This window comes from Phaenicophaeus curvirostris, chromosome 4 (genome assembly GCF_032191515.1).
Source record: "Phaenicophaeus curvirostris isolate KB17595 chromosome 4, BPBGC_Pcur_1.0, whole genome shotgun sequence".
NCBI lineage: Eukaryota > Metazoa > Chordata > Aves > Cuculiformes > Cuculidae > Phaenicophaeus > Phaenicophaeus curvirostris.
In genome coordinates, this window is record NC_091395.1 from 32,692,115 (window position 1) to 32,716,257 (window position 24,143).

General features: G+C 43.7%; 1 protein-coding gene across 3 annotated transcripts in view; it reads left to right on the forward strand.

The window, feature by feature from the left end:
• Nucleotides 1-24,143, forward strand: part of TMEM131L (transmembrane 131 like) — a 91,005-nt gene that overhangs the window by 3,222 nt on the left and 63,640 nt on the right. For all 3 annotated transcript variants that reach the window (XM_069855734.1, XM_069855736.1, XM_069855735.1), the window contains exon 3: nucleotides 4,233-4,276. In XM_069855734.1, coding sequence (XP_069711835.1) covers nucleotides 4,233-4,276 — 44 coding nt within the window. The remainder of the gene's footprint in view (nucleotides 1-4,232; nucleotides 4,277-24,143) is intronic.

A 24,143-nucleotide genomic window follows, 5' to 3' on the forward strand; every position in this document is an offset into this window, starting at 1 on the left:
AGCCGCCCAGGGCCTCTGCGCCTCCACCCCAGTTGGTCGTGCTACCTTCTGTTTCCTCTTGCTTCCCTTTCATTGTTTGTGCTTCTCGTGAGCCCCCTCACAGCTTCCCTCTTGCATGCGTGTGTGCTTTTTCTCCCACACCCCCACCCCCCTTCTCCCCCCCTCGCCCCGTTGCTTGTGATCTTTTGATTTCGGCTTCCTCTGAAGCCTGGGGAGCCGTCTGGGGATGGCTCGCCTACTGCTCTTGCTCTGCGGCTGAGCCTGAAGGGTGCCTGGAGCATTGCAGTTGGTGAGGGTGTGCGTAGGCTTGTGCGCTAGAGCTGAGGAGGAGCTGGCTGTACCTAGCGTGCTGACAGTCTTCCACTGGTCTGCAGCTTTCTCCAGAACTGTATTCCTTTTCTTCCTGGGTTCCCTTTTTCCTTTGAGATGACCTGGGTTTCCTGGTTGGATATGGTACCCATATTCCCTTGCACCCCTTTCTTGTTGAAGGTGGTGTGAAGTGCGAGGTAGCCGGAGAGCTCTGACCTTGCTCTCCTTTTTGCCCTTGACCTCTTTTTTTTGAATAACATCCCTGGGGTGGGTGGCTGGATTTTTGTTTTTCTTCCCATAATTTGTTCTCAGTGTTGAAAAATATAAAGTCTTGCCTGCCCTGATGGCTGAGAGATGCATGGAAAACCGGTGGGATTTTGGCAGAGAAAATCTCAAAAGTGCAAGAGGCTTGATTAGAACAGTTGTGGGTTTTATTCAGGCTCCTTGTAATTTTCTGGTTTTGCTTGTGTTTGTAACTTGTTAATACTTAACTGAAATGCTTGGGAGAAAAATTCCTTTGTGCAGGACTTGATGCCCAAAGACCTTCACCATTAAAAGCTGAAAAAGCTCCAGATATAAACAGCCACGTTGTATTTCAATGCAAAGCTGAGAGGTGGTTAGTAACATCTTTTGTTTGCTGGAAAGAACCCAAGGAGGAGCACAGTAAAGGTGTCGGGCCTTCTCTCTACGGACAAGAGTGTGTGAAAGAAGCACAAATGCCATTTGTTGTTCATGGTGGATGCCACTTAAAAGAGGTATTGAAGGGTCATGGTTTTGTTTCTGTCCATCAGAAAACTACTTTGGTGGTTACTGTGAGTATCCAAAGGCAGGAGCAGGTGGGTTGGGTACTTGCAGAGCAGGGCATTTAGCACTTTCCTTTCAGCCCTTTGAGTCTTGAGGGAGGAACTACTTTAGAAGGTTAGAAGGTTAGGTTCTAGGTCTTGTTATCATGATTGAAAATTACAGTGTGTCTTGAAAGGCGACAGGCACCAAACTTTTTTTTGGTGTCAGTGCTGTGTCTCTCTGATGTGATAGGTTTTCTACTGTTCCTGCATGTTGCATGTAGGGCATAAAGTGAGCTGTTTCATTAGAGGAACGCCTTGTGTACATTTTGGTTTGCTTGCACATACTTAGGACATGACAGTGACTGCCTGTTTCAGCTTATTGTGGTTGTATTTCAGGTGCTTGAATTTTGGAGAAAGATGCCATGTTATTTGCTGTATCATAGTCAGTTACAGACACTGTGCAAATACAGAGCTGCTGTCTGGGTTTTCACTTTAAAGGTTCTGCTCAGTTCTGAAAGATTATTTTATTACTTTTTTTCTTTTCCCACGTTGCAGTGACTTGTCTTCAATTCCAGTTCTTCAGTGCAGCTCAGGGACTAATAAGGTTAATTGTTCTGTCAGTTTCGAAAGCTGATGAAGACCTTGATCTTACATATGTATCTGAGATACACAGCACTGCAGTATGTCATTAACAGAGGCACATCCTATCAGCTATGCACAAATTGAATGTCCAGAGTCACCTACTTAAAAGCAGGGTTTGTCTAAAGGCACACAATTTGTGTGTGAAAGCCTGAGACAGACTTGGGGTGGGAATTGTGTTCCTCTTTGGGCTGTTAAAAGGCTCCTCCAGCCTCTGAGCTGAGCTGCTGGATGGTGCTGATAGGACTTGGGGTTGGTTGGCCATGCAGATTATGCAGAAGCTGTCAGCCCAGGCTCTCATGGCTTGTGTGACACGAGAGGGGTACTTTCAAGGGCTTTCTAGTGCAAGATAAGCACCTGCCCGTATTCAGGATGAGGTTTAGAGCACGGGGAATTTTTTCATGTCATGCATAGGTTACTGGGACCTGCATTTTGGCCTTGGGATCCCCCTGTAGTACTTGTCTGGTGATAATGGTAGCTTGATAAAGCTTTCTTGTGGTCTTTTTGCTTTTGTTGTTGTTTTTTGTTTGTTTGTTTGTTTGTTTTTAAATCCTACATTTAAGTATGCAGTATCCTGTGACATACGCAGGAGAGAGGATAGGAGAATGCTGGACATGGTACTCTGTGTGCATGCTCAAAGTTGAGGATAATTTTTAAATTATTTTTTTCTTTCACAATTCAGATTTTATGCTATGGCTGCACTGTGGATTGGGAAGGTTTTCTTCATTGTTGTTTGAGAAAAAGTGAATACGAGAAATGGTGAGACAGCTAGTGTTAAGGGTGAGCACTTTGTAATGACATAGTTCCAGATTTCTGATGCCTGGGAGTTGTTAAGCCATTTAAAGGAGAAGCTAAGCAATTTAAAGTGAGGATAGCTTGCCTGTCTGTTGTGGCAGAGAAGCTGTTTCTGGAGGAGGTGGATGAGAAGTGCTGCAATTCTGCTTAGTATCATATTGAGGTCCTACAAGTAAAAGAGATGCTGGAAAATGGATAATGGGTTTGTATTGTGCTGTACTAGGAGAGTCTAACAGCAATGTTGCTGTGGTGAAGTCTGTGCTGCCTCCGTTGGATGAGCTACTTGTGGCAAAAGATTGAAGTTTAGATGCATCTGGTAGCTTTTGGCTGTAATAATATTAGCCATAACATCATTATTTTGGCCACAATAATGCTAATTATTAATAATAACATTAACCATAATTTCTGCCTTAGTGTGGTTGTCATTTTGTCCCCCTTCCTGAGGCTCACATCTTCAGAAATACTACTGTCCTGTTCAGTAGACAACTATGGCTACCTGGTCTGCTTAGCACCTGAAGCCTGCAGAAAGATAGTCAATATTTGTGCAGGTGACTTTTTTTTTTTTCTCACAGCATATAGTGAAAATAGGAGCTAGAGTCAAAGCTGGTGAGTTGAGGCCTGTTCCATGATGTGCTTGCATGGGAAACGTGTAGGAAGAGTGGTGGAAGGTGCATTCTTTGAATTTTAAAAGGTTGTTGTTTTTTTTTTTTCCTCTACCCTTCTATTGCTAAAGTCTATAGCTCGTGTCTCGTGGAGCCATCACGTCCAGAAGCAGTAGCTGGGAAAACATACCAGCTGTTCCTGGCAGCGTAATTGTGACCTCTTCCTGAAAAATGTTAATCTCCCTAAAGCTGTCCCTGACTTCATCAGCGCAGGTTGGGTGGTTGTAACATGCTCCATTTCAAGTTGTACCTCAAGCTTTCCTGGGGATCTCATCCAATTCAGAGCAGCTACCTGCTTGTTTTAAATGGATTTCCTGCAGGGAGCTCATTGAACCAATGTGTGAGTTCATTTCTGCAGACAGCTCAAAGTGGTTAGTTGTGAGCTGCAAGCTGGCACAGTTTGTTGACTGCATGTCTTGAAAATTGCCTCAGTCCAGCAACTGAGCTAAGCTTATGTGTTTAAAGTCTCTACTCTCTCCAGTGTCTGTATGCACTACTGATCACTGGCAAGATCTGGGTTTGGGATCTCGCAATCCTCTTTGGAATGTGGTACCTTGCCTTTGCTTTTGGTGATATCACGTGATCTGAATTTCAAGGCGTTCTGCATCCTTTTTTCTTAGGTACTGACTAATAAAATTTACTGACGGGGGGCAGGTAACTGAAGGCAGAGGAAATAGTCTTCCTGTAGTTTGGGGGCAATTGACAGTTTTAGACTGATATGTTGTATGTGAGCAGAATTTTGTATCGATGCGTTTGCATAAATGGAAAATGAGTCTATTTAAGCAACATTTGGAAAAAAAGTGGAGTAGCGATGTTAAGTCACCATTTACCTTGGCAAAACGAGCTGAAACCTCAAATGGGCTGGCTCCCATCCACCTTACTTGATTTGTAAAGGAATTGCTCTAGAATTCTGGATTTCTGAGATTGTTTTGCAGGCAAATCACAAGGCATCTATCTTCAGAGGAGTTAATATGGGTATATATGTCCAGTTCACCCTGTTGCAGTTCTGAGATTCTTACATAGTATTTTCTCTGTTTGTCAGGCCGATTCAGAGGAGGATGTGGAAGAGCATCTGCAAGAGCAAAGGTAAGCAAAAATCAAATGAAAACAAGAGTATTGAAGCTCATTTTGGTTTTTATTTTAGGGAATACTGAAGTGTAATTGGGCAGACAACTAGAAATTATTTTTTTCTGCTGCATGTTAAGTAGATGTTCCTTACCCGTTGCTTATGATTTTCTCAACTAATGTTAATACTAATGTGTTAGCAAAACTAGAAAATAGTGCAGTGTATACAAGACTGAAGTGTCCTCTTGCATCTTACTTCTTATTCAATCTCTAAGCTGTATTTGCTTTGTGTCGCTTTTACACAAAAAAATCTGCTTATTAATGCTGCTGTATTGTATATTTTGTAATTAATTTCTTTAAATCAGAAGGCAATTTTCCATTCTGAAATTTGCAGATGTAAGTAGTCTTGGAGTCTTAATGTGTACCAAGGTGGGGAAGGAAGTGAAGATTTAAAACTAAAGACTTTAATAATGTGTTGCACTGGAACATTAAATATCCTGCTTTATTTCTTGAAATCAGTTAAATAATAAAGCTCTTGAGAACTGTAGCCTCAACTCTGCTGTTTCTGTTAATATATCGGGCCTCTTGTATTTTGAAGGGTTGGGTAAATAGCATCACAGATTATTTTTTAAACACACAGTTTGTTTCCTCTGAGCGTCCAGATTAAAATGTTTGGACATCTACCAGTGAAACACTTCCTTCCTTTGGTATGTGTTAATGTGGGTACAGCTTTCAGTACCATGCCATGCCAGCCAGAAAGATCACAAGACTTAAAATAGACATGTGTGACACCACCGTGCTCTGATGGCTGCAGTTAGCCAGAAATGCTTTTCGCATTTATCTCACTTTGCCCATACCTTGGATTTGAGAGTGAATAGATCTGATAAAACACAAGCCTAGAGCTGAAAGCTGGCAGAAGGGATAAGCCTGAGGGTGGGAAGGGGATGATTATGCTGAGTCTGTCCTGCACTGCAGCACTTCTTTGAGTGGCTTTCCTCCCCTCTTTCTGCCCCATCGGGAGCCTTCTTGTCTGAACCAGCATCATACTAGGGCACCTGTGCCTCACCTCTGTGGAAATGACAAAGGTGGTATAGAAGCAGGATGGGAGAATCTTACAGTTTGTGCTGATGCTCTGTGGTTATCTACGTCCCCCAAGACCTACCTGCATTCATAAATTCTGCTCCCCCCCCTCCATCCTCTTCTGTAAGTAGTGGTAAATTGTTGAAAGCTGGCATTTTCCCTGGGCAAATACAGAACTTTCTGGTTTTCAGCTGGGGACTTCTATGGTTTTGATGCAAAATTTTCACTGCATGCCTAGGCATGCTTTTTTTATTGAGACATAGTCAGAAGATAGCAGTCTCAAATGGTGTGCTTAGTGTGGTTCCTGAGATTTTCCTTAGTAGACAGAGAGATGTCGTTTAGGGGGAAAAAAAAAATCTCCACCTGACCTCACCTGGAGTAGTGTGTCCAGTTCTGGCATCCTCAACATAAGAAGGATATGGAGCTGTTGGAATGAGTCCAGAGGAAAGCTACAAGGATGATCAGAGGTCTGGAGGACAGGCTGTGAGATTTGGGGTTGCTCAGCCTGGGGAAGAGAAGGTTCTAGGGAGACCTCATAGCAGCCTTCCAGTACCTGAAGGTGGCATACGAGAAGGGTGGGGAGGGACTATTTACAAGGGCATGTAGTGATAGGGCGAGGGGTAATGGTTTTAAGCTGAAAGAGGGAAGATTTACATTAGACATTAGGAAGAAATTCTTCATCATCAGGGCGGTGAGGCACTGGCCCAGGTTGCCCAGGGAAGCTGTGGCTGCCCCATCCCTGGAGGTGTTCAAGGCCAGGTTGGATGGGGCCTTGGGCAGCCTGGACTGGTGGGAGGTGTCCCAGCCCATGGCTTAGGGGGTTGGAACTGGATGATCTTTAAGATCCCTTCCAACCCAAACCATTCTATGATTTTTCTCTCTAGGGGGATGGAGTAACTGACTACTATGGCAATAATAAAAATATTATGGAAAGATAAAGAGTTCTTGAGACTCAGATAGAAAATGGGAGAAAGTGGTTTGACCTTTTTCTTTGCCATTCAGGCGCTTAAAGATTTTTACTTGTTATTACTTATTTCAAAAAATGAGCTTGTTTTCTGAAAGTAAAGTTGATAAGGTTCACTTGCTTGGATGGAGACATCCTTGTATTGTTATACTGAAACACTTAAGGAAACTTGCCTAAACAGGCATGGGTTTGTGTGTATCTTTTAAACTATTTTGGTTTGCTGCTGTGTGTGCTTCGTGTACTGAATGAATGTTATAGTGTAGACTTAACGAAGAAGTCCTTGCAAAGGTACTTTAGGAATACCAGAATTTATTAGTTTCTTTACAGATTAACTTTCGTTCTCTTGGCTTATGTTACTACATGGTGAAATCATGGGGATTTCCTTTTCCTGTAGCAGCAAAACTTGAGAGCTTGCGGCATCTCTATCTCATTGTCTGCCAGCATGCCCTAGGGAAATCAGATAAAGCTACTGAAATTTGATGTGAAGCCCTTAGAAGCAAAGCACCTTGAAGTAGTGGTATGAACAGAAATTAGTGGAGAGAGAGAATTCAAAATTTTACCCAGAGCTGAAAGAGTTCAGCATCTTGGGGCATAAAGGAGAAAGTCTCTTCCCAAAACATTCTTTTATTCAGTTTTTAATTCTAGGTTAATGAGCTCTCTTGGGTGCTTGCTAACCTATTTTTTAAAAAAAAAAGATTGTGAAGTATTAATCTGTTAACTGACTTCCTGTGCATGTGCATCACAAGATCTGCTGTTTGGGGTAGGCTCGTTGATTTGCTGTTGATTTTGTGACAAGTGCACATGGGGGGGTGGATGCAGTCTCATTATTTCTGCCTTAGATTTAGTTTTAACAAATACGGAAGTTTGGATGGAGGTAAAAAAAACATTGTCAAAGTAACAATTTTTGTAGAGAACTATTTTGGGGGTGAATGAGAAATGGTTGGTTTGGAAGTCCATGGATTTGCAGCTGCCCTGAGTGAGAAAGAGGTAGTTAGCAACTTCTTAATTTCTGGCCTAGGATTCCTGTCTTTCTCATTGCTTGAGTGCTACCATAGGTTGCTTTCCACTGTTTTGTGTGTCTCTGGACCAGACTGTGAAATAAGAAATGCTGGACAGTAGATACTGGAGTTGCTGTACTGCTACAGGTCATAGTCTTTGACCGAATTAAAGCCATGTGTATTTGGACTAGCCTTATTAAAAAAGCTTCAAGTTTCCTTCAAACCCTCTTTTTTACATTTGAGTGTCAGCAGTAAAAAGAGGCCATCCAGATGAAAAGGAGGGCTTGTTAGAAGGAAGTCAGTGGTAAGTGTTGACAAAGTTTTTTCTTTTGTTTTTTTTTTCTTTTTCAATTGTTCAGTTGCCACAGCTGGCAGTAGCAAATTGTGAAGATTTAGGTGCTTGCTTTTTTGTTATGTTTTGCTAAAGCAGCAGAATGAGTCAAATGCAGAAGTTTGGTACTGATAAAGGCACAGTGATGTGCCTGTGAAGTGATGTGCACAAATGATACTAGCAAAATTTCTAGCTTTCCACTTCAAGGAAGTAGATATTGGACTACCAAAAGAAAAACAAAAACACATGTATGACATTCTTGATGCTTGGTTTTGAGAACTTCCGGACTTCCTTTGAGGATCCAGTTTCCCAGATAACAGTGCACCAGAAAACACGTGTCATGTGTACTCTTATTTGATGTGCATTAATTGTCCATGAGAAATGAAGGCCACACAATACTAAGAGTATGGTATGTAATTAGTGAGTAAGAGGATGTTTTTGAGCCTTTACCCTTTTGAGCCTTAAGCCATGACAGTTAGGGCCTATTTTCCTCTGAGTGGGTCAGCATCAACTGCTAGGAAAATGATGAGTATGATGCAGTTAGCTCAGTCAGGCATTTCTGTTGATCACTTTGGGCATTTGACCCCATGGACTGGAGCTGCCTGGGGCAGTGGGTGGTATCGGCTCCCAGTGGATTTCTGCTAGGGTGACAGTGCAGCCCTGGAAATGGCAGCTGGTGCCTGGCACTTTGGCATCTCCCGATTGCCAAGTGGGATTACTCCTAACCCTGTGGTCTTTGTTGTGGCTGTGAGATAGTGCTCCAGACGTGGAAGATTATCTGGAAGGTAAAGGTAGCCACGGAGTACCTTACTAGTTGCCTGAGAGACAGCAGAGCAGTTAAGGTTCACGGATTGCAAAATTACTCAGGGGTTTAGCAGATACTGAAGAGATGTAGTTACAAATTTGCTTCAGCAAAAATCTAGGGGGGCTGGGGAGAAGAAGCCTGCGTCACGTTGTGAGGTCATTGGTGGGAGATTCTCAGTGCCATGACTTCATCTGATCTCCAGTCAAGAGGTGCAGATCAGTCTGGCACTGTGGAAGAACTGTTAAGACTCTTCGGAAGTGACTTGCCCTCAGAAGAGCTCGTGGTCATAGTGCCATAATTTCTGAGAAGCCAATTCTTGGAAAGTAATGGCATGGGACTGGTGGTACGCCTGTATTCCAGATAACTAGCTACGGTAGTGGCTGGGGCAGGAAAAAGAATGATTGAAATGTAGGTTAGGATCAAGCAGATTTTTTTTTCTTCTGCTTTTTCTTACTGAAAAGAATAAAAATTGATTTTTTGCTAAAAAAAGTGAATATTAAATAAGCCGATTGTATTGTTGTGTTTACTTCTTAAATATCTTTAGTGAAGTCAAACTGAGTATCCATTGAGAAGGTATTTCAAAATAAAGAGCTGTTTTGAGAGTGTCAGGGAGTGCTTAGACTGAAAGGAACCATCCTAAACCACTGTTTTAAATCTAAGCTTGTATTGAGTACCACTAACCATTTAGATTGTCATTAAACTTATCCTCCAAAAATATTTGAAAAATTTACATGAAGGCTTTTCCTGGAATATGCACTTGGTTCTAACTTGTAATAGTGACAGTTGCTCTTATGAAATTTTTAATATATTTTTTTCACAAAAGAAGCAGAAATCCATGTGTGCATTAAAAAAAGAGAAAAGCTGCATTTATTGAGTAAAGACCAAAACCATCAAGAAAGACTTCAGGGCCATTGGGAAAATGATGGAGGGCTCTGGGGCACAAGTAGTATTCTGCTCCATCCCAATGCTAAATAGAGAGGAGTGGGAAGCCAGGATGAAGAATTCGATTAATACCTGGCTCCGAGCCTGGTGCGAGGAGAGGGGCTTTGGCTTTTTTGATCATGGGGTGGCTCATGCACCCCTAGGCTTTCTCGCTAAGGGCGGGACACATGGGTCTCCTAAGGGGGCTAAAGCCCTTGCTAGAAACCTAGCCAAGCTCATAAATTTAGCTTTAAACTACATGTGAAGGGGGAGGGGGTTGAGCCCAGGCTAGACAGGAACAAGCCTGGATGTGGGGAATTGGTGATTGGGACAGGGTGCGCGGGTGAGTACCACCAGTACATCACCACACAAAAAGTGGGGGAGAACACACCTCGCGGTGCTAAGGGAGATGCAGGCACTCTGGTGTTAGCTACTCCAGTTACCAGGCAGTTGGGAAGGAACCCTTTTCCCTCTAGGAGGGCTGAAGGCTCGGCAGCTCAGCTGAAGTGCATTTACACCAATGCACGCAGCATGGGGAATAAGAAGGAAGAGCTGGAAGCTGTCGTAGGGCAAGCAGCCTATGATGTTGTTGCCATCACAGAAACGTGGTGGGACGACTCATATAACTGGAGTACGGCTATGGTGGGGTATAAGCTTTTCAGGCGGGACAGGAAGGGTAGGAGAGGAGGCGGGGTAGCCCTCTTTGTAAGGGAGGACTTGGACTCCATTGAAATGGATTGTGGTGATGAGGAGATTGAGTGCCTGTGGGTCAAAATCAGAGGAGCCCACCAGAAGGTAGATTTTGTGATGGGAGTCTGTTACAGACCACCCAGCCAAGGAGAAGCAGCTGATGAGCTCTTCTATAAACAGCTGGGGTTAATCTCTAGATCAATGCCTCTCGTTCTTGTGGGAGACTTCAATCTTCCTGATATCTGCTGGGTGTACAATACAGCAGAAAGGAAGCAGGCTAGGAGGTTCCTGGAATGTGTGGAAGACAACTTCCTTGCACAGCTGGTGAATGAACCAACAAGGGAGGGTGCCCTCCTGGACCTGCTCTTTGTGAACAGAGAAGGCCTTGTGGGGGATGTGGCAGTAGGTGGACGCCTAGGACTAAGTGACCATGAGATGATAGGGTTTTCTGTTCTAGGTGAAGAGGGTGGTTAGCAGGACAGTAGCATTAAATTTCCAGAGGGCAGACTTTGATCTCTTCAGAAGGCTGGTTAGCAAAGTCTCATGGGAGACAGTACTCAAGGGCAAGGGAGCCCAGGAGGGCTGGGAGCTCTTCAAAAAGGAAATCCTAGCAGCTCAGGAGAAAGCCATCCCCGTGGTCCGGAAAAAAAGCCGGCAGGGGAGAAAGCCAGCTTGGTTGAATAGAGAGATCTTCAGGGATATCAAGAAGAGAAATGTTTATGGGTTCTGGAAGAAGGGACAGGCCTCTTGGGTGGACTACAGGAGGGAAGTGAGATTGTGTAGGGAAAAAATCAGAAGGGCTAAGGCTCAGCTAGAAATTGGATTGGCCAAGTCTGTGAAAGATAACAAAAAATCTTTCTACAAATATATAAATAATAAAAGGAGGACTAGGGAGACCATACAGTCCCTATTGGACACAGAAGGAACAACAGTGACAGGGGATGAGGAAAAGGCTGAGGTACTTAATGCCTTCTTTGCCTCAGTCTGTAGTTGTAAGGAGGGTCGTTCCGTCTGTGTACAAACCCAGGAGCTAGAGGAGCATAATGAGGCTCCCGTGATCCAAGAGGAGGTGGTCAGAGCCTTGCTAGTCTGACTAGACACCCACAAGTCTATGGGGCCGGACGGGATTCACCCTAGGGTACTGAAGGAGCTGGCGGATGTGCTGGCCAAACCCCTTTCCATCACCTTCCAACAGTCCTGGAAGACTGGGGAAGTCCCACTGGACTGGAGGCTGGCTGATGTCGTGCCCATCTATAAGAAGGGTCGCAGGGAGGACCCAGGAAACTACAGGTCTGTCAGTCTGACCTCAGTGCCAGGGAAAGTCATGGAACAGGTGATCTTGAGTGCGATCATGAAGCACACACAAGAGAACCGTGTGATCAGGCCCAGTCAACATGGGTTCACAAAAGGCAGGTCTTGCCAGACTAACCTGATCGCCTTCTATGACAAAGTCACTCGGCTGCTGGATGAGGGAAAGGCTGTGGATGTGGTCTTCCTGGACTTCAGTAAAGCCTTTGACACAGTTTCTCACAGCATTCTGCTTCGGAAACTGTCAGCCTCTGGCCTGGACAGGCAAATACTCTCCTGGGTGGAAAACTGGTTGGATGGCCGGGCCCAGAGAGTGGTGGTAAATGGTGTGAAATCCAGCTGGAGGCCAGTGACAAGTGGGGTTCCCCAGGGCTCAGGGCTGGGTCCAGCCCTGTTCAATGTCTTTATCAATGACTTGGATGAAGGCATCGAGTGCACCCTTAGCAAGTTTGCAGATGACACTAAGCTGGGTGGAAGTGTCGATCTGCTGGAGGGTAGAGAAGCTCTGCAAAGGGATCTGGACAGGCTGGACCGCTGGGCAGAGTCCAATGGCATGAGGTTTAAGAAGGCCAAATGCCGGGTCCTGCACTTGGGGCACAACAACCCTATGCAGTGCTACAGACTAGGAGAAGTCTGGCTAGAAAGCTGCGTGGAGGAGAGGGACCTGGGTGTGTTGGTTGACAACCGACTGAACATGAGCTGGCAGTGTGCCCAGGTGGCCAAGAAGGCCAATGGCATCTTGGCTTGTATCAGAAACGGTGTGACCAGCAGGTCCAGGGAGGTTATCCTCCCTCTGTACTCGGCACTGGTGAGACCGCTCCTCAAATACTGTGTTCAGTTCTGGGCCCCTCACCACAAGATGGATGTTGAGGCTCTGGAGCGAGTCCAGAGAAGAGCAACAAAGCTGGTGAGGGGGCTGGAGAGCAGGTCTTACAAGGAGCGGCTAAGAGAGCTGGGGTTGTTTAGCCTGGAGAAGAGGAGGCTGAGGGGTGACCTCATTGCTCTCTACAACTACCTGAAAGGAGGTTGTAGAGAGGAGGGTGCTGGCCTCTTCTCCCAAGTGACAGGGGACAGGACAAGAGGGAATGGCCTCAAGCTCCGCCAGGGGAGGTTTAGGCTGGACATTAGGAAAAAATTTTTCACAGAAAGGGTCATTGGGAACTGGAACAGGCTGCCCAGGGAGGTGGTTGAATCCCCTTCCCTGGAGGTGTTTAAGGCCCGGGTGGACGAGGTGCTGAGGGATATGGTTTAGTGTTTGATAGGAACGGTTGGACTCGATGATCCGGTGGGTCTCTTCCAGCCTGGTTATTCTGTGGTACTGGGATGCACCAAAACTTTCTTTGGGATTGGTTAACTGTTTTTTTTTATAAGACTCTGACGTATTCTGCTTGCAATATCACCAAGGGACTACAAATGTTAAGTTTTACTGGATGTGTAAAGAAATGAAATTTACTTTATATAATCCTTAGAAGTAAAGGAATGGAAATGAGATGCACAGCCTTACCTATTATGTTCGGGTGAAAAATCCCTAAGGGAATACCTCTAGGGAACACAGAGGATGATGTGAAGCTACAATAAAAAAAAAGCTTACTGAATAAGATTGCTAGAAGGTCAACAAAGTTGGAGGTTCTCTTGCAGATGAAGAAATGGATTATTTTGGAAGGAACTATTAGAGTTACACTTTCTGTCCTTCCTTACATTTCTGCCTGGTACAGCCAAGGTGGCAAGCTGAACTCTTGCTACCTTAATCGTTTTATCTCTGTTTTATGTGTTGTAATTCATTCATTGATGAACTTTGCCTCGCTGAACTTTGTATTAAATGCCGTTAGGGACAGCTGTGCTGTGTTGTGCATTGCTTCTTCCCAAATATTGGTCCTTTTGCAAAATTGTGTTGATGGACTGCTGATACAGGGATCAAAGAACCTACTTTGCATGCCAGTCCTGTGTGCTAGCAAATGAGTCAGCTGTCTATTAAATTTATTTGTTTGTAAGTTGCTTTCAGACAGTTTTGAGATGAGAGCAGCGGCCTGTACTGTGTTTCACTGCAGCCTGAGGAGCTAGCTATGGCTTCCTAGAATTGCAAATGAGATGGTCCTGCTGCATTTTGCAAAGAGCAGTCAAACTTCTGTCCTCAGCATGGATCCTAATTGATGTTAGTTGAAATATTTTAAAGGTGATGCATGGCTGGATTTAATTACTTTGATGTGCTTTTGCAGTCCTGCTCATCATTAAGACCTTATCTGCCTACAGTGAAAAACTCTGCAGGTGTGTATGCATTTCCCTCACTATTGTGAGCCCTCTTGGGCTGGAAGGTGCCTGTGGTCAGATCAGTGACTAATCTGTACGTTGACTTGTATGCAGAGCTAAAATGGTCTTTCTCATCTGTGGGAGGCAATTTGAGTTTGAGAAATGAAGATGATTTTGGCGTGGTAGTGGAGAATTGGCACTTGTGCTTTCACAAGGTTCATGCTGCCTTGAAAAGCCACACAGGCTGTCTTCACCTCAGTTTCTATACTGATAAAAATACCAGGCAGTGAAGTCTCCTCCCAGCTGGGTCAGTGAGGTTATTGTTTGCACAGGGATTAGCATGTGTGAAGGAGCTGTGTTTGTGGGTGTGTGCTACTGGAGTAAACTTTCTCACATGTGATGACCTATCTTAAAAGGTCAAACTGAGCTTTATATTTTGGTGTCCTGTACCTATCTATGTTTTGTTAATAATTTCTTCACTTTCTTTTCCCACTTTCTGAGCTTTCTGTATCCCCTGCAGATCTCTTGTGTGCCTTTTTATGGCATCTGTTCTTTCTTCTTAGCTTCTATCCAGGCCATGCCTGACACTAGCTTTTGTGTATTGCAAGAGGAAGAGGCTGTCTTGCCCTCTCCATTGCTGCCCTCCGCCTTGTCCAGCTGTACAAGTTGTGTCAGAAAAACTCCTCTGGATTAAAAGCACTTATTTGCTTCATTTTTGCCTGATTAGCATTTACCTGTGGCCATTCTCTAATCAGTTTTCCTCTTGCGTCCTGTGGCAGTGTCACCTTAAAATGCGTACAGAACTGCTTCCTTGGTCTCGTCCTCCTCCTGTGCTGGAAGGTTGCAGGACCTGATACTGGAGCTGTGTCTGGCAATGCAGCTCACCTGCACGACAGAGTCTCTGTTGTATTTTCTCAACCAAGCTGTTCCCAGGGAGACCTGTTCATATCTCATTGTGGCTCTGGTCCACATATCATGATATTTTCCTGCCCCTTCCTTGGTCTTTCTGTTCCTTCTCTTCTTCCACCTACCTTTTGGCCTGCTGTTGGGGTGGGTGGTGTGGTGGTGCTTGTGCCAAGTCAGGCTTTCTGCTCCTTTATCTGCTGCAGTGCAGGAGGAGCTGGGAAGGAGGTCAGCCAAATGTGCTCTGCTCACTGTTGGAGGGATCAGTGGGCAGGCAAGTCCCCAGAAGTTTGGGGCTTGAGGAGGAGAGCATCTTGTTGTATGTTGAGAGTAATGCCTTATCAAATCAGTGGCTGATGGACAGGAGGCAGATAAAGCATTTGCATCGGTGTGATGGATAGTCTTGAAGGCAGTGGGTTTTGGGAGGATGGTGTGGCAAATCACGCAGCCTCCCATTGTATGGAAAGTTGAAAGCAAGCGGGGACTCTCACACTCTCTCACACTCTCTCACACTCTCTCACACTCTCTCACACTCTCTCACACTCTCTCACACACACACACACACACACACTGTGTTGTCCACAGTTCTAATTTTTTCCAGCTTTTGGTAAACCCTTGTAACCTGTGCTTTTAGGGCAGAGTTCACCCAGAATGCATGGTCTTTAGAGTTAGTACAATCCTGATGCGAGCAGGTGGGACAAGGACACATGGTCTTATTTCCCATTCAGTACTGGCTGCAAAGCTTGTGCAGGAGACACGTCTCGTGGTGGCAAAGGCTTGTTGGTACAGTCATTCAGCAAACACATGCAGAGGGTCACCTCTTAATGCCAAGCAGCCGCATGCTGTGAGCGCTCTGCAAGTCCCATCTGGAACATGGCATTTTTGTTGTTAAACTTAACCTGCCTAGTTTTGAAAATGGGAATGTTAGGACACATTTTGTGTGTTTAGGGAAAGGAAAAAAAGAAAGAAAACCAAACAACTGCTGTGGCATGTTTATCCTTGTCCTAGTCATTATAAACTTAGTGTCCCCTTAGTCTGTACATGCTTCTATAACATAAGTAGTTCAGAGTTGGAACTCTTTTCTTATGCTTCTACTTTTGCATTTTAATACGCTGATAGTGTATTTCAGATGTATGATAATCTCTGGCTAATCCTTCTGATTTTTGGGCAGTGGGCTACAGAAGATTTAGCTATATGTCTATGCATTTATTATTAAAAAATTATTTTTACTTCCCTAATAGCTGCTTCTTAGTTGCCCTTAAGAAGGCTTAATTTGCAGTAATTTTTATTTTACTGTTACAGAGGTAAATGATAGGCATCTGAAGTAATAGACCAATGTCAGCAGTCTGAAAACTGACAACCTCATTTAGTCTCACAGTTTTTCTGCTGTTGCAGATTGTCAAATTGTGACGAAATAGAAAAAAAAAAACCCCAGACAACAGCTTGCTCACCTTCAGGAATTTGCAGGCACTCCACTTCTGAATCATCAACCCCAGCACACTGGCTTGGTTTATAAGCTGGGTGTAAAGTTACCTGACTTCCATCAGATGTGGTATAGTAAAGTACTGTAGGCAGTGCTCTTACCTGCCTCTCATCTTCCTAGGGACTCAAACATAATACAAACCTAGCTTATAATGCTTCATGTATTTTTATTTGACTAGGGAATATGCTCTGGGGAAGCTGTGTTTCTGCCCTGGCAGTGGCTCTGAGCGCATGACTGGTAGGCAAGTATGTAAAGGAGACTTTTCAGTAATTTTGGTGTTTGCCATGGTGACATAAGTAAAAAACATGGGCAGGAAAACAAAGCAAATAGCTTGTATTTACCAGTTTCAGTTCAATCTTGGTTATAAATTCAAGCCTAAGTTTTAAAAAAACATCTGTTGCATTGACTTAAACATATATTTTTTTAAATCCATTTTCTTTGGTAGCTGCTTTGGGAAGAGACCTTTTCTCTGTGGTGGTTATTGGAGAATGACCAACTCCTCTCTTCATCAGGACAAAATAGTCCTGTTCAGGGAGAGAAGTATATCAGTATTACACCTACATATGACAACGGTGTGTATTAACTCTTTGACAGAGTTCTGAGTACCTACTGCAAATATTTGCTTTATACCAGACAAGAATTTGCTAATCAAATAAGCTAATTACCTAGGAGAAATACATGGTCAGTATGAGTAATTTAGGTGTCTGCTTGTCCTCTTGGGGGACCACCATTCTGTATTATGTCCAGGCTGCCATCTGAGATATGGAAGATACAAGGTAAAGCTGACTGTGTTAATATTCACCTTATCTTTCCACCTGCTGTCCCCTGAGTAGTGTACAAATAAAGCTGCATTTTTGTGTGTGCGCGCGCTTTAGTAACTTTTAGAAAGTACCATGGAAATATAGTTAGACCAGGACAACTCAGGATATCTTCTGCGTGTGAGTATATAAAACAGAACTTGCTTTCTATAGAACAAGTGGATTCTATGTAAGCTTTAAATACAAGAATCCCTCAGTCAGAAACAATCACTGTCAACAAGTTTTTCTCTCAATTTTGAGGAAAAGGAGAGAGGAGGGAAAATGTTTTCCAAGAGACGGATACGGAGTAGCCCTCGGTTCTCATATTTGGTGAAGTTCTCTTCTGATAACTTCTTGTCTGCTTCAAGCTAATGTTACAGTACCTAGTGAGCTGTAGTCAGGGGTTTATCGTTTTACCCAGCCTGATACTAGAACCCCACAGATGTCAAATTTAAGAAATTTGAAGTGCAAAATATTATTTTTTGTTACTGCCTGATAAAATCCAACTTCTACTTTAAAACTTCATAGCACAGTTAAGACTGTCTATTATGTCCAGTGCTGTTGAAAGCACAGGCTGTGTTGTGTCTGGTTCATGGTTTTGTTGTGCTTCAGTTAAAAGTTGGACTTTCTGAGCAAGAAAAAGTTTTGTTAAAATGTTTGTTTGCAACAGCATGCTCCTGGGAGATGCAGAAGACAACTCGCAATTTTTTTAAGCCTAGAAACTGCTTTTTCAGATGATGGCACGGTGACAGTAATGTAGCTGAACTTGCATTATAAAGGACCTCAGTTCCTTTGCGATCCTAGGATTTGAAAGTGGTCTGGCCTTTGGAGACACTCACATATGAACAGGATGATACTTTGACACACTTCAAAATGCCTGGGGAGGCATTCAAAAACTTGAATAATATATATAAAGAAGAAAAAGTGACCTTAAGTCAAAATCTTTCTGATGTACATTCTCACTATTTCTTTATATATACAAATGATTATATATTGCTTTCCAATATTTTAGATTGCTGTTCATTGTTTTAATGTTTCTCTCTTGGACGCGGTTAATTTCTGTAAGAAACTGAAGCATAAAGAGATGAATGACCAGTTTGTAATCTGCTAATCTTAGTTTCTGCTATTATCTGCCTTGTTGGAAGCACATACGGATTTATGTCCTGAGTAGGAATTTCCTAGCTGTTTTTAATCATGTGTGAATGCTGATACCTGATCTAGTGGAAAGTTAATAATCCTGCTTGCCTTACTGTTCTTTATTCTTCTTTGTGCCCCCTGAATGCTGCCATGTTCTTACAGCCCTGCTTTCCCTCCTGATTTACTGGAGGGCTTCTCTTGGTCAACCATGTGGTGGGTATATGCTTGAAAAGCTTTGGCGGGTCCTAAGAGAGGGTCCAAAATGTGACTGTTCATACAGACACTCATTTCCAGAAGCTCTAGAGACAGTCTTTGAGTCACTGCTGTCAGCTCCTGCACATCACTGACAGTGTTTGGCAAGCGGTGGATCCAAATGTTAATGTTTTTTTAAGTTTCTTGGCATATTGAGGTCGTGACCTTTCCTCTGAAGCTACTTCAATTATTTCTGCCATTTCTGGTTATCAGAATTAAGAAAAAAAAAAAGAAAGCTACTGGTGCCCTAAATGCCAGGAGATGGCATCTCTTTGCAGTCCTGCAGCTGTAGGTATTTGTTTCTTGTCAGTGAGAACAGAAATCAGTTCAGCAGTCAGTCATGTATCAAAGTGAAATCAGGCCATGTGCGTAGATGTGTATTTGCTTGAATGCCATCTGCTAGCATTTAGAACATTGGACTGCATTTGTTGGAGCTGCGTGTTGCACTGCCGTTGGGAATACACTTGGAACAAAGAGGGACTTTGGTGACTTCTTTGACCCTGAGCCAGCAGTCTCAATGTAATGTGTTTAGCACTAGAGAGAGAAAAAACAGATGCATGCTTATTTTTGTTTTATTTGCTAGGAGGATCCTTTGTGTGGTTTCTAAGGTTTTGACATTCCTGTTCATATTGTTCTACCTTTTAACTCCATTGCCGCAGTGGACTCGGATGAAGTTTCTACAAGCAATTGAAAATGCACATGTGCCATTTTTTAAGGCGCTCGTACCTCATTGCTGCTCTATTGGAGTGCCAGAGCAAAGTGTATCATGTTCTCGAAGCTTTTCTTGTTGAAAACACGTAAAAGCTATTAATTTCTCATCTGTTACAGTGTGTTTTATAAACAGGTGAGGTCTGTGGATGCATTTCACTCTCTTTGAAATCCATCTTCACATACAGTGTGGTGATAGCAGTTGTTGTAGCACAACAGAGCTGAATCCTGAGAGAGCTGTAGGATAAAAAGCAAAAATGATTGAATTTTACTGAATTATCTGATCAAACAGTAGTTTTATTTTTTTTGAGGATAAATTTCAGTGATTCATTTAAAAAAAGATTGTAACATTTCATAGAAAATAAAAGCTGTAATTTTAAATGAGTTACACTTTTGTGACTGTTGCTACTGAGGCACTGCTTAGAGGATGAAAATGTACAGTATGTGAAATTTTCAGGGTTGTAGGTACTAAATGTTGTCCTGAAAGGTCTCAATGCCTTTGCAGGAGTGTGAAGTTTGTTCTCTACTTGAAAAGTAGATCAGTCTATCAAGGAGTATTATAAGCGTCTAAAATATAAAACGTTTGTATTTTTGCAATAGGACTCCGACAAAGTTATTGGCGTGTGACTTTGATCACTCACAGGATGGACACCCAGAGTTTTGGTGCCCTGTGGGCACCAGCTCCTGGCTGAAGTAATACCATTGGCAGGTTGGCTCCTGCTGCTGCAGCACGCACCAGCTACAAACACCAAGCATTTTGGAGGATTGATGTTATCAATATTAATGAGTACCGCCCAGCATCACAGTTACATTAGTGTCTTGATGTTAGATCTCGGGGTGGAGAGGCAGTGGGATGTGCTGGAAGATGTGGGAGGAGGAGGGATCGTTTTCTTTCCCCTCATTAAGTGCCTGTTGCCTGGCTGGGTACCCTGTGGAGTTTGTCTCACAACAAACTATACTGCATGGTTGCACTGAGTGCTGGCTTTTCTCTTTTTTGTCCCTTCCCTCATCAGACCCTTATCCTAGCATGGCTCTCTCTGGAGTGTCTGCTGCGAACCCCATGGGTGCAGCAGCCTGGTCCCACCTCTTGTGGAGGAGCCACAGCCTGAGGGGCCATGTATATGAGAGGAAGGAGGTGGCAGCAAGGCAGTGGCTAAGTGGTGAAACTGGTAGTGCTATTGAGGCCATAAGACTGTTTTGCATTTGCATTTGTCCTATAATTGCAACATTTTGCAATATCCCATATGCTTACAGTGCCATCGTGGCATCTATGCATTGCCCTTCAGATGTTTGAAATGGGTCAATGTAGAGGGTATGGTGGTGGACCACTCATGCAAAAAAATGTGTTTCAGCGCAACAGAAGGACTGTAAGGACAGTAGCCAGGTAAGGTTCACCTGTCCTGTGACAGGCAGGACCCACCCCACTACCAGTATGAGGTCTTTTTTGTGGGGAAGCTCCCTCCCTCCCCAGGCACCTAGGAATGGCAGAGGAGTAATTTTGGGACAGAGCTTTAGATGTTGGAAGGCTAGTCACCTCCAGCTTCTTCTGCAGCAAGAGAGAAAGAGGTTTCACCAGAGAGGATAGTCATGGAATTAATTTAATCTACCTGCTTTGCATCGCTCTTGGGAGCAGCCCATTTTTCGCGGTCCTTCAGAAGGAGGGGGAGTGACAGCTTTCTTGATTTTGGAGCCCAGGTGGAGGGAGTGCTCACATCCCTCTGAGCTGTCCTGCCTCTATTGCTTCCCCTGTCGTGTGCAGCTTTTCCTTGCCACAGAGGGCAAGGCGGCAGGTGAAGTTGCCGTAATGTTTCCAAACCCCCGGCAGTTCTGACTTGCACAGTGAGCCTGGCCTGTCCTCTCTGCTCAGGTTTTCATACAGGTCAGAAATTTGAGACATTAGGCCATTATCTGTGTGGTTCTGGGGCAGAGGCTGTGTCTGGCAGTCTCCCTCTTGGGTGCCACAGGCTTTCTGCTGCAGAAGCAAAAGGCACCCCTGAAACCACCAGACCTTTCTTAGGGAGCTGCTTAGGGGTTCCATCTGCTTCAGTGCACAGAGTGCTTCTCTTCAGCCTGCTGTCTCTTACCAGAGCTCAAACAGCGTTTTTGTTAATGCAAAAGCCTACAGAAACAGGACACTGCCATCCACACATGGTTGCCTGGCTGGGGAGAGAGAGGCTGCGCAGCCAGTGAGTCTCATGTGATGCTGGTGAGACATCTTGCCTAATGTGGTGCCGGAAACCACTCGGATGCGATACTGAACCTGTCTGGGCTAGAATGTGGCAGCAGGGGAAGGATGGGGTGTAATTGCCAGAGAGGCGGGAGGAGGGGTAAGTATAATAATGAGAAAAAATTACTAAAGATTGTGAAGAGGGGAAAGAAGTAGAGGGTGGAAGAAGGTGCCCCTAATAAAAACGCGAAGTGAACAAGGATACTGGTAGGGAAGGGAGAAATGAAAGCTTGCTTATTTCAAGTGATAGGCAAAAGTGATAAGGGACAACAGCAGATTACCATCTAACCATGAAAGGAAAGGCACACAATAGCAAAAGGGAAGTGAAATGAGAGAAAGGAGGGAGTGACTGATTCATAACTGCTTGCACCTTGATGCAACCATCAACTCTGTTTATGTAGAATGGTTTTAAGGGTCTGCACAAAATGAAATCAAGTCTCCCTGCTCCGGCTGTCAGAAGTGTGTAGCAGCCCCGCTGCCCACTCATTTGATGTCAGCTATTACACAGGGTACAAAGCAGTCAGCAAGTCAGACCTCACTAATAACATTGTAGGTCACCTCTTACATTTTGCCTGCATATATATTTTTTTTCTGCTGACTTAGATTGTCCTATCAACTGGAGTTCTGGGTTGGCATTTTAAAATTAAGATCTCTACAATAAATGCATCAATAAATGTACAAATTACAAAGACTCAAACACAGGTGTTGAGTATGCTAATCATATACAAGCATAAGTCATATAATTCTTGTTCTTTTTTAAATGTGGATGGAACACCAAGGAGAACTGCACTACCCTTGAACTGACCTGCCGTGTGGAATATTGTGGAATAAGCTTTGCAGTTCCTAGTTTTGTGGATTTAACATGCCTCCTTAGTTCTCATGCCTGCCTGCTAGTGCTGTGTGCCATGTGTATCGCTGGTTTGTGTCTAAATCTTGATTCCTAGCAACTGGAGGAGGGTTGGGAGTTGGAGCGGCTGTACTTGACCGACTCCTTGACCTGTGCTTTACGTGCTTTGTTGCTATTAACTGCTTTTCTTCAATAGCTATTGTCTGATTTCTGTCTTGGTGTGCTCTGTCTTGTATTAGAGTCCTTTTTTGCAAGCCTGCTGCCTACAGCCCACGGGGTGACTGCTGCCTGGAGTATCTCTGTGCCCTATTGCTGACCCAGTTTCTGCTGCATTTAAACCGCTGTTTTGAAAAGGGGGCATTTCTGGCCTTTGTGAGCGTTTCCAGTGTTGCTGGGATGGTGTGGCTGATCCCGCAAATGTTAAAACAAACACACCCTCCTGCCCTAGAACCCATGCTTTCAGTCTTGCCTGGAATTTTATTTTCTCCTTGTGAATAAATACAATTGTTAATGCTCTCTGGTCATCAAAGCAGTGGGCTGCGTTTTGGTGCATGATTTGTTCTTAGAGTAATTACTGGAAAGTTTGCTGTGCAGGGAGGGCCACCAGATTTAAATATTCCAGATACTATTCCGGATTTTAAGATTAGAGACCTTCACTTTTGTTCCCAAACTGAGAAAGCTCATTTTGGAGTTGGAGAACTGCAGGCTGCCCCATCCGCATCTCTTGTGGCTTTGTCGTGAGGTCTGACTTGGAAGTTAGGTCTTGCTCTGTGTGAGCGCTGGACTGGGGACAATGACATTTGGTTTGAACGCTTTCACATTTTTTTGTTTTTCCCTCGCTGAAGTTTTACAGGCTGTGGAAAGGTAAGATGAGGTGTCAAAAATGTGATCTTGTGGTAGCTGCAAATCTATGTGTTACCCACTGCTTGCTGTGGCTTGGGGCAGCACCTCGTGCTTCTTTATTCCCACTGTCTCTTTGGCATACTCCTGCCAAAAGCCACGTCTTCCGTTTTGAAACAATCAGATCTGCCTTGCAAGGCATCGTTGCTCCCTTTTTTTGTGTAAAATACTGCCATGGAGTTACACACCAAAGCCAATTCAGAGGTTGAATGCACTTAGGTCACACATGTCCGTACTTCTGAATGCACCTCTAAGGGGGAAAACGTTCCATGCTAGTTCTCCAGCTGCCCCTCTGCCTGTGAGGAGCCGCACTGGCTTCAGTGGGACTTTGTGCAGGTCCCAGTAGGTTCACATGTGGGACAGTGGCATACTTTTGCTTGTTGCAGAGGAAGAAGCAGCAAGAAAGAGACAGATGACCAAGCTAGGTGAAATACGCTTTTGGGTTGCAGGGAGATCTTTGGCCTGTCAAAGGAGATTTTCCTCTCACAGGCAGCTTGAGAAACTCCCTATTAAGGTTGATGTGTGGAGTGTGCAGAAGCAAAGTGTATCCTTTCTTGCAGTGGAACGCATTTGGTTTGAGGCTTGTTGAGAAACTAAAAATGGTGTTACTCATTCTTTGCCTTTAGTTTCACAGGTAAAGTTTTAAAGTTGTTGAACTCCAATTAGCTGATTAGCTTTGAAATAAAGAGGAAAGGAAAGAATCTAGAGAAGGTGGAGTCTTAATATAGTACTTGATTGAAAGTACTTTTTTTTAACTGATACAAAATAATCAATAGCTGACTTCCTATTTTTTTTCCAGCTATTTTTTCTCCTCTTCCTTCCCCCATCAGTTACCCTGCTGAAGGAAACAAATTTTAATTCATTGGCTCAAGCTGCCCCTTCCTGGATATCAGAGCCCTAGAGTTTAACGTGCCAGACGTAAAATACCTGAGGTTTTTTTTTTGGTGGTACACATTTTGTTAATAAACCTGTGAAACAGGGTGTATTTCATATGGTTCTGCTTTGTTTAATGGTGGAAGGTTGCAGCATTTTGTATGTTAGAGGAATGTGCTCAGCATTGGCTTCAGCAGATCCCAGATGTTTTGTAAGAATGCAATAATTTCTTCAGTAAGCATTGTAACTACTAGTCCTAGTAATTCTAAATTTTTCTTGCCGGTCTGAATTTTCCGGTTTAAGTTTTTTCATATCTATGTTTTCTTTAACAGCATAATCTAATGAAGTATAAATATGCAGTAGCATTTAAGAGTAAGTAGCAAATACATTGTCAGAATGTTTGCTGTTATTAATAGT